General features: G+C 33.4%; 1 protein-coding gene across 1 annotated transcript; it reads left to right on the plus strand.

Annotated features, from left to right (window-relative positions):
* The first annotated feature begins 8,634 nt into the window (after positions 1-8,634).
* LOC106758927 (pentatricopeptide repeat-containing protein At4g21065-like) lies at positions 8,635-9,981 on the plus strand. The gene has a single exon (XM_014641944.1). It carries the CDS (start codon positions 8,635-8,637, stop codon positions 9,979-9,981), a length of 1,347 nt encoding a protein of 448 aa, XP_014497430.1.
* Positions 9,982-10,859: the final 878 nt, after the last annotated feature.

The following is a 10,859-nucleotide window of genomic DNA, read 5'->3' on the forward strand; positions in this document are numbered from 1 at the left end:
AAAAAAAAATCAACANTTAATCAATGAATAAAAAGTTGGGTGAGAATCCAACACCTAACCAATTACACCAAATAAATCTTGTAACCATTAATAATATTCTAACAATAAATAAACCATCAACCAGTTACAAAATTTTATGTTGTGAAGCCAAAAACAATGAGGTATGATTGTGAATTAACAAATTGAGATGAGAGATATAGACCATGCAATGATATATACTAGTTTCCTCCAAGGAACATGTTACAAACACATCAACAATGCACCACCTAATTTCATTTGTGCTAAGACAGATTGGAGGAAACCACATTTACAACTGTTTAAATCTATTCACAAGGTTACATTGTGAATAACAACTATTAGGTTAGACCAATAGACCTTTGATTATACTTATTATTATTATTATTATTAAACTACAACTCTTGTGTGCATGTTCAAAATGTTGGAAAAAAATACTAGTTTCTTACAAATTTTATGAACTATTTTGAGTTGAGAAAGACAACCACAATCTATGAACTTGACTGAGTTAATTTAAACCCTAACTGTAAATTACTTCTTCCAAACTCACCCTAGGATATGGACTGATCCAATTCATATGTTGAGAAAAAAGAATAAAAATATGATTTACAATGACTAAAAAAAATATCATTGGAACCAAACTGAACCGATTGCCACCACCATTTAGCACAAGTGTGAACTTTAGATGAAAAAGCAGTGACCGAGTTCAGTGCTGAGTTGGGAGCGAGTTGAATTGTGAAGAATAAATAATAAGTGAGGAGACAGTAGCTTCATCGGACATTGCAGAGATGGTGTTCTGTTAATAGCTTTTTCCTTGTTTCTTTTTTGGTAAAATACCTTTTTTGGTTCCAGTTTTGGTTGGTAATATTCGAAATGGTCTCCATTTCATTTTTCTGTTCAATGTAGTACTAAAGAACATAATTTGTGTTCAATTTAGTCCTTTTTACAAANTCCGTGAACCACAAACAANGACTAAATTGAACACAAATTACGTTCTTTAGGACTATATTGAATAGAAAAAGGACTAAATTGAACACAAATTTTACGTTCTTTAAGACTACATTGTAAAAAAAAAAAATAGAGACCATTTCAAATATTACTAACCAAAATTAGAACAAAAGAAGGTATTTCACTTTCTTTTTTCTAGAGAATTGCTATCACACATAACTTTATTTTTCTAGAGGGTTTCATAATTATACAGCTATGCACCGATGTCCCCTCCAATAGAGTGCCTCTCCATAATTATACAACCATGCACCCCTGTTGCGTCCAATAGACTGCCTCTTTAAGGAGATATCACGTGTTCCATTTTATTTATTATGTTTTATTTATGTTGTTATTAAATTTTAAAACTAAGATTTTTTTTCTATCTCATACTATTTTATTTATGTATAACAATATTTTATTTTCTTAAGGTACGTAATCAATTAATTTAATTTAAATTATATATATTAAATTTAATTATTTTAAGTTTTGAACTTTCCATTTTGAAAATTCATAATAGATAGATTCTAATACAATTAAAAAGTATAATCTATAGATGTAAGAGGTTATTTTTCAAATTTTTTAAATATTAAAATTTATTTCATTATGCACATATGGACAACATTCTAGTAAAGAAAACATGAGACTATAGTGTATTTTCTTTTATTTATAATAGGTGTACAGTAATGAAATAAATAAAAATGGATGGCCAAATAGTAAAAATGTAATTTNCAAAAAANATATTTTGAAATCATAANTTTGAAAGGATAATGATACTTTGACACCACTGTTAGANAAATTTTTGACATCATTCACTTGTCGCGNTCTGATTGGTCCATTTGGAAAAANATTAAAAAACATTAAATGACATGGAAATACTAAGGATTTGGGGTTGCAGGCTTTTAAGTTTCCGGGTTTCATTTTTGGGATTTCAAAAATTTCCTAAAGAGAACCTACGAGAGAGAATGTTCTCCCACTCACAACCGCCGCCATTCACGGAGCTGTGTATGCCGTCGTTCATTGGAGTTGTCTCCGCTGTTGTTCGGGCCGAACGTTCCGCAGCATTGTTTCTTTCGCTCTTTCAAATCAAATCACTGTTCAACGCCAAAACCACCATTGGTGTGAGTTTTGAAGCTTCTTGCCATTCGTTTCGCTGCAAGCGTTGTTTGGAATCACTGTCGTAGGCGAAAACCACCATTGAAGACGAAAAACTATTGAAGCCAAAAACCACCATTAAAAATCAATGTCATTTTAACAGATGACCCTTGTGCGCAGAAACTTTGCTTGAACTCTTCACTTATTTGGTCTTTTCTCCTAGTGTTGTTTCTACATAATGAGTTTTACAAAGAATTATTCCTTGGTCATAAAGTTCGATATAAATGTGATAATCAATGTCTAAACATTACTTTTATGTCCAATAAATCTTAAAAGAAATTGGTTCACTTAAAAATCAATGTCATTTTCACAGTTGACCCCTTTGTGCAAAAACTTTGCCTAAACTCCCCACTTATTTGGCCTTTGCTCCCAGTGTTGTTTCTGTACAATGAGTTTTACAAAGAATGGTTCCTTGACCATAGAGTTCGATATAAATATGATAATCAATGCTTGAAAATCACTTGTATGTCTAGTAAGTCTTAAAAAAAAATGGTTGACTTAAAAATCAATGTCATTTTCACAGTTGACTCATGTGTGCAGAAATTTTGTCTGAACTCCCCACTTATTTGGCCTTTACTCCCAATGTTATTTTTGCACAATATGTTAAAAGTTACAAAACTGGAATCTGCAAGGTTGTTGTACTGCGTCTTTATATCAAAAGTTCTTGTGCACTATGGAGTAGACTATGTTAGTGAATCAAGTAAACCATGCTCCAGGACTAGTATGATTGACAACACTACATTGCATCTTATGCAAATGACAAAGACCGATGAAGGATGGTCATATAAACTTGAGAGTTCAGGTGAAGAAAATGAATTAGAATTTATACTTAACAACAACTATAGAGCAAAATCTGAATTTGAAAGAATCATGATGAATGGAATGAAAGTGATAGTGAAAACTCTGAAGGAGCTGAAAGCATCACAAAGCCATGGGAATCATCCAAATAGCTCTGAAATGGGTGATGAAAATAATTCTGATGAATCAAGTAAGAAGAGTGTGGATGAAGATAGTAATTCTGATCACAATGATATGATACTTCAAAACTTTGTAAACAAGAGGAAAAAGAACAAATAGGCTAGGTCTTTATTTTGTAAAATGGCTTAGAAAGCCATCTTTTGTTGCTTTTAATGTTTTGTTTCTATTTCCTTGTTGTCCTTATCCATTGTAATATCTTTTCTACCAAGAAAATGAAAATCAGTTGTTTGAATCAATCAACTTACTTAATCTGTTTGAATGAATTCTGATAGTTTGCCTGATTGATTCGACTTTGTTCTGATTAAAGTCAATTGTGCTTGAACTGTCATGCATCTACATACATTGACTTCTGTTTTGATATTATTTTATTCTTACTTAACCACTATGCTTGATCTGGAAAAGGCTTTTGAAAGGTTTTGCAGGAAGGACATTGCTTTGAAGATTTACATTTGGAATTCAACAAATGCAAAGCAATGCATTCGACTGATGTTTTAATGCATTCGACTGCGTCTATATGGGTTGACAATTCTATTTTTGGAATTTGATTCTATCCTTACTGTTTGCTTAAATCATCTTTATTCTGTTATTATCTATGATCTTTTCATGTTTAAAATTCAAATTGAGATAATATGAGATTGTTGATATTTGTATCATTGCATATATATGTGGTTTGATAGTTTGATTCTGATACAAATATGTGCTTAATTTGTTGGTTACACTCTGATATTCTGCATTGTGCAATCAAACTATTTTTTAAAATCATGCATAATGACAGGGAGATTATCACTACTTTACACATTGTTTCATCACACATATATTCCAGGGGGAGTTTACATTGTTTTGTGATAAAGTTGTGATTTTGAGAGCATCATTGTACTTCATACATTGCATATCTTTTTGATGCATCTCTGTTGTTTTTTAAAACTGCATAAATATCTGAGCATTCCTTTTTTGTTAATGCACAAATGGGGAGAGTATTACATGAGTGTATGAAAGCAAGTCTATATGGGGAGAGTTGTTGCATCATACTTTATCTGCTTGATATTTTTGCTAAATATGCAGAGTAACTATGTAATTGTTTCTGATATAAATGTTTTACTCTGTCTGCTGTGGAACTGTATAAACATGGTTGAGTTATTAATCATGGTTGTGCATCATCAAAAAAGGGGGAGATTGTTGAGATTGTTGAATACACAAACTCTATATCAAATTGGTTTTTGATGATGACAACTCAGTGCTTAATAACAATACATATGTTTCAGTATTACATGTTCTTATTTTGTAAAATTTGTCATATCTGTTGAACATGTTTTGATTGAATTACATTGTATGTTCCTATGCTTGATTGAGTGTTATATTTGTGGAACATGGTTGTATTGAAATGTGAGATAAAATGTTTTTCATCATTACACATTTCCGAAAGAAAAGATCACAAGCACCTTTTGAACTTATATGTGTGTTGTGACAAAGTTCTAGTTTAGTCGAATACACTGTTAATGGATTCGACTATGCTAAAATCTTTGTACAGATTTTGTGAACATGTGCTGTGTGAGATTTTGAGTTGAAAAGAATTTCTAAGTGATTTTTCATGTGTCAGTCGACATTGTGATATGCATATTCGACTGTGTTACAGTTCTGTTTGAAATTCTATTAAGCCTACATGCTCCAACGACTATATTTTCAAAAGTTAGTTAAAATTGTATGACTTAGTCAACTGTAATAAATGAGTCTTAATTTTGTTGACTAAGGAGCCTTTATGTTGACTGTCTGTTATAACTATTTTAATAGAGTCGACTCTATTAGTAGGNTATTCGACTATGAATCAATCTAATGAAACAGAAAACTATAAATAGACAAAATGCGAATTGTTCTTTGACTTTTGTGATCTGACATTTTCATTTTCCTGCTTCAGATTGAATTTGTTAGAAGCTCCAAGAATTCTCAAGAAGACGGTGGTGATCTTGCTTGAGAGGAATTCAGAAGGATAAGTCATCGTTCTCACTGTTTGATCAATATCTGCACAGAGAGGTGCTTCTGGGTTGATCAATATCTTGCTACAATTCTGGTTTTGTGTGTGCAACTATATTTTGTTTTGGGTTAGAGAGGAGATTTATATTTTTTGTATGGTGCTTCTATAAATTCCTTGTTGTAAAAATTGCAACCATTATAGTGCATTTTCTTCCTGGGTTGGAAGGACACTAGATGTAGGCATTGTTGGCCGAACCAGTATAAACACAGTGTTTGAATTTTCTGATCCCTACACTCTTTACTTTCCAGCGACTATATCTGCTAGGCAGTCAACTGCGTTTTTCCGCTGCATTACATTTTCAATAACTTGCATTTCAAGGAAAGATCAAAAGCTTTAATTTTTCATACCAAGATTGAGAAAAGATTTTAATTTTGAATCAACACCAATTCAGTCCCCCTCCCCCCTCTTGGTGTAAAAAAGAAGCCTACCTGTTTCATAACAATTAGTTTTACAAAGAATGGTTCCTTGACCATAGATTTCGATATAAATATGATAATCAATGCTTGAAAATAACTTGTATGTCCATTAAGTCTTAAAAAAAATTAGTTCACTTAAAAATCAATGTCATTTTCACAGTTGACTCATGTGTCCAGAAAGTTTGTCTGAACTCCCCACTTATTTGTGCTTTACTCCCAATGTTGTTTCTGCACAATGAGTTTTACAAAGAACTGTTCCTTAGCCATGGAGTTTGATATAAATGTGATATTCAATGCCTGAACACCACTTGCATGTCCAATAAATCTTTAAAAAAGTGGTTCACTTAAAAATCAATGTTATTTTCAAAGTTGACCCTTGTGTGCAGAAATTTTGCCTCAACTCCCCACTTATTTGTCCTTTGCTCCCAGTTTCTGCACAATGAGTTTTACAAAGAATGGGTCATTGGTCATGAAGTTTGACATAAAGGTGATAACCAATGCCTGAGCATCACTTGTATGTCTAATAAATCTTAAAAAAAAATTGATTCACTTAAAAATCAATGTCGTTTTCATAGTTGATCCCTGTGTACAAAAACTTTGCCTGAACTCCCCTATTATTTGGCCTTTGCTCCTAGTGTTGTTTCTGCACAATGAGTTTTACAAAGAGAGAAATGAAATTTCTAACTTTTTAAATCCCCAAAATGAAACCCGCAAACTTAAAACCCTGCAACCCCAAATCCTTTGCATTTCTAAGTCATTTATTTTTATTTTAATCTTTTCCAACTGAACCAATCAGAGCGCAACATGTGGATGATGTCAAAAATTTGTCAAATAATAATGTCAAAGTATCATTACCCATTTTGAAAACGGGATGGTTCTCTGTTATTTTTTTTATTCATCTTTATATACTTTTAAATTAGTTTTCATTATTGTATTTAAATAAGAGAATGTGAATGAAATATATGATTTTGAGATATGAAGAATTATATATACTTCCTTAAAAAAATTAATTTTAATCTAACATTTGAAAATAAATAAAATTTAATATCATATAGTTTATTGCATAAGAAGAAGTTTGGAAGATTGTGTAGGCAATATAATACTAAAGTGAAACCTAAATATTAAGAGAATTAGTATGCAGAATAGTAAATGATGCACGTAAACATGATGTGAAGTTCTCGGTAAATTAAGAAGAAGCTTTTCGTATTTGAGAAGTAGTCAACAAAGGAGAATATTGGCTTGAGTATCTATTTGGAACTGCTATATCAACAATTTAGAATCCATCACATTTGAAATTTTATTATAGTTGATCTTGTTGTATATATTTTTGATGTATTCTTTCTTATCTCAGTTTGTTGTCCTTAAGGAGGTTTTAATAAGGCATCTATTTAATAACACAAGATTTTATCTCCATCTTTCATGTGACTATGTTATAAGTATTCTCCTCACATATCTTCACTTTAGTTAAAGATGGGTAAGGAAGCTTCATCATCCAGATGATCCTCCCATAACTTCATGTTTGCATGGTATACCTCACCGTATGAACCTATGAGAAAGAAAGTATGAACATATATATTAAAAAAAATTCAGAAACAAGTGCAATACTTAAAGCACACTACCAGCCTCCCTAACTATCACATATAAAATGGTATAGCGCATGTAAAAAATATAAAATATTGAAGAGTTAATAAAGCTTGGCATAACCATGCTTGCACAAATAAAAATAAAAATAAAATAATCCATTTAAAAATAGGGTGAAGGTTAATGCTAGATTAGTAATTGATTTGCATCAATTGGGAGTCTCACTAAATGAAATAGTAAATCAGAGGCAATGTCCTATTTTCAATAAATATAATTGACAGTTTCAAGAAGAAAATGAAAGTAAATCATGTACATTACCTATACCAATTCTTTCACCAAGAAAGAGATCCTCCCATGGAATCTCACATCCACTAACGTCAACATCATCCAATATTTGATCCATCCTGTTTGTGATGGAATCAATTGATGTGCTAGGACTTTGGTTCCTTTAGTTTGAAATTGTTTCCCATGAATCTATCATAAGTATGCTTCCTTCGGTTATGATGTCTGATTTCGACATTATCAGGTTCTCTAACTGCCCTTACCATTAAGTTTTGAGAATTTAGACAACATTTTTTGACAACATTTGAACATCATCTACGTGTCATTCTGTGATTGGTCCATGGTGGTGTTTATGATTATTATTATTGATTGTTAAGTAATTTTGGACCAATAACAGAATGACACGTAGATGATATTCAAATGTTGTCAACAAAATGTTATCTAAGTATCATTATTCTTGGTTAAAATCAGCATTGTGATCCCCAAAAATGCAAAAGATATGTCAAAATAATCTAAAATTAACCATAAACCCCGAAAAATTATTTTGTGTGTAAAAAAATTGTAACTTTGTACCCAAAAAACAGAACAACCCAAAATGATCAAAAAAATTCAAATGTTTAAAACAAGTCAAAATCACGGAACAACAACAAGAAAGAAAAACCAAAACCAACCACAAATACATACAAACGTTGCTTTTTCGTCTTGAATGGTGGTTTTCGCCTACGACAATGGTGAAACAACGCTTGCAGCGAAACGAACGGCGAGACAAAACTCACGTCAATGGTGGTTTCGGCATTGAATAGTGATTTGACATAGCTAAAGGAATATTGCTTCGAAACAACAAAACGTTCGGCCCGAACAATGACGGAGACAACTCCAATAAACAACGACAATTGTGAATGAAAGAATATTCTCTCTAGTGGATTCTCTCTTGTGTCTTCTCTTTCAAAAATGAAATTTTCAATTTTTGAAATCCCCTAATTAAAACCCACGAAAAAAAAATCTTACAACTCTAAATACTTTGTATTTTTATGTCATTTAAATATTTTTTAATCCTTTCCAACTGCATTAATAAAAAGACAACATGTGAATAATGTCAAATAACGCTGTTAAATAATGGTGTCAAATATCATTATCCTTAAAAATAAATACAAATATACATAGAGTAAAACTTGTCATAAGAAGCCGAAATAGATGGGAGGGCGGGTATCCGAAAGCGCCATCACCCTCATCTATCGTTCCAAAACCCTTGTTCATCTCCTCCAACTTCATTCACTCTTCTTCAAAACCTCCCTGGACCACCACCCTTTTTTCATCTCCCAACTCCTCTTATCAGCCTCCGCCATCTCCCTCCCCTTTGCCACCACATTCTTCCACTCCCTCCCCACCCTTCCACCCCTCTTCGCCTGGAACACCCTCATCAGAGCCTTCGCCTCCATCCCCAACCCGCACTACTCATTCTTCCTCTTCCGCCTCCTCCAAACCTCAACCCTTAACCCGGACTCCTTCACTTACCCTTTTCTCCTCAAAGCCTGTGCTCGCTCTTCCTGCCTCCCCCTCGGTGGGACCCTCCATTCTCTCACCTTCAAGACCGGATTCTGCTCCGATCGCTATGTAGGTAATGCCCTTTTAAACATGTATGCTGATTGCCATGCTGTAAGGTCAGCGCGCAAGGTGTTTGATGAAATGACTGTTAAAGATGTTGTGACCTGGAGCTCCATGATTGCCGCTTACGTCGCCTCCAACTCCCCTTTGGATGCTTTTCGTGTCTTTCATCAGATGGGGCAAACGAATGTAAAGCCAAACTCTGTGACATTGGTTAGCTTGCTTTCTGCTTGTACTAAAATGCTTGATGTCCGTGCTGGTGAGTCCATTCATTCCTACCTTATAACGAGTCACATGAACATGGATGTTGCATTGGGAACAGCTTTGTTTGACATGTATGCTAAGTGTGGAAAAATTAATGAGGCCGTTGTCGTTTTCAATTCAATGGATGGCAAGAATTTGCAGTCCTGCACTGTCATGATGTCGGTTCTTGCTGATCATGGGAGACATAAAGATGTTCTCTCTTTGTTTAACAATATGGAGGATATGGGGCTGCAACCAGATAGTTTGGCTTTTGCTGTGATTCTCTCGGCCTGCAGCCACGCTGGACTCGTTTGTGAGGGGAGAAGGTATTTTGATCGGATGGTGAGAATGTATGACATAAAACCGAGTGTTGAACACTATGGATGCATAGTTGACTTGTTAGGAAGATCTGGCTTGATTCAAGAGGCATATGATATTATCAAGGGCATGCCTATGGAGCCGAATGGTGTTATATTGAGGAGTTTTCTGGCGGCTTGCAGGAATCATGGGTGGATTCCTAGTTTGGATGCTGATTTTCTGTCTAACCTGGAGTCCGAATTGGGAGCGAACTATGTCCTCGCTGCAAATGTTTTTTCTACCTTTGCTTCCTGGAAAGATGCCAATAACATTAGGTTAGCCATGAAACAGAAGGGGTTGGAGAAAATTCCTGGTTGTAGTTGGGTAGAGGTGTAAAATTGATATTCAATGTACCTTGAGCTTTGAGAAGAAGCTTCACTATAAGTTTTGAAACAGAGAGGTAATGGTTTTTAGGACCATCTTTCTAAGTTCGTCTTCTGTTCATTGAATTGTTGATTGCTTACTGGTAAACAGGTAGCTGCATAGGAAAGCACTCACTGTTAGCTGTTAATACTGACCAGAAATTGTAAATACAGACGAGTTCAACTCAGTTTTCAACTCTGCTTTCTTAAGACAGTGTTAGTCTTCGAGATTAAGATATTATATACTTCAGGTAATTTTAATTCGATGAATAATATATTTTTAAACGTATATTTTAACCAAANTTTAAAGATAAGAAAAAACAACAGATGTAGATATCATGCACACAGAATTATTAGGAACTCACTGTAACAGCAACGATAATCCATATACAAAGAGGTCATATCACCCTTGTTTTCTATTACCTTTTCCTTAGCTGCAGCAATTTTCTTTCACTTTTGCATGTTTTGAGTTTTCATCCTGAATTGCTCCAGTTTCCTGNACATATTGAACAAGTTTCCNATCACTTTAAATCATATTAAGACAACAAAATTAAGAAAAAACTAAAACAAAAGAAAGATGAAGTGTTGAAAGTAATAAAACAAAAGAAGAATACACAAAAAGAAAAAAAAAACAAAGGAGTATTTCTAACTTGTCTTGATCAAAGAAGAGTCATATCATAAGGACAAATCCAATTTATACTATTAAGCGATTTCTTCTTGAAGTCAATCTAGGAAGAAATCATTTAGTAGGGGATATGATTGCATAATCAAATCCTCCAAATATTTTAACCATGAATTTCTTTCATTCTTACTTCTTAGTAGATAAGGATGAATAGCTACGACAAAATTATT

The sequence above is a fragment of the Vigna radiata genome, chromosome 1 (genome assembly GCF_000741045.1).
Source record: "Vigna radiata var. radiata cultivar VC1973A chromosome 1, Vradiata_ver6, whole genome shotgun sequence".
NCBI classification, from domain to species: domain Eukaryota; kingdom Viridiplantae; phylum Streptophyta; class Magnoliopsida; order Fabales; family Fabaceae; genus Vigna; species Vigna radiata.

Excerpts from the sequence above, each read along its gene's own strand:
- LOC106758927 (XM_014641944.1), top strand. The coding sequence starts at position 8,635 with ATGGGAGGGCGGGTATCCGAAAGCGCCATCACCCTCATCTATCGTTCC.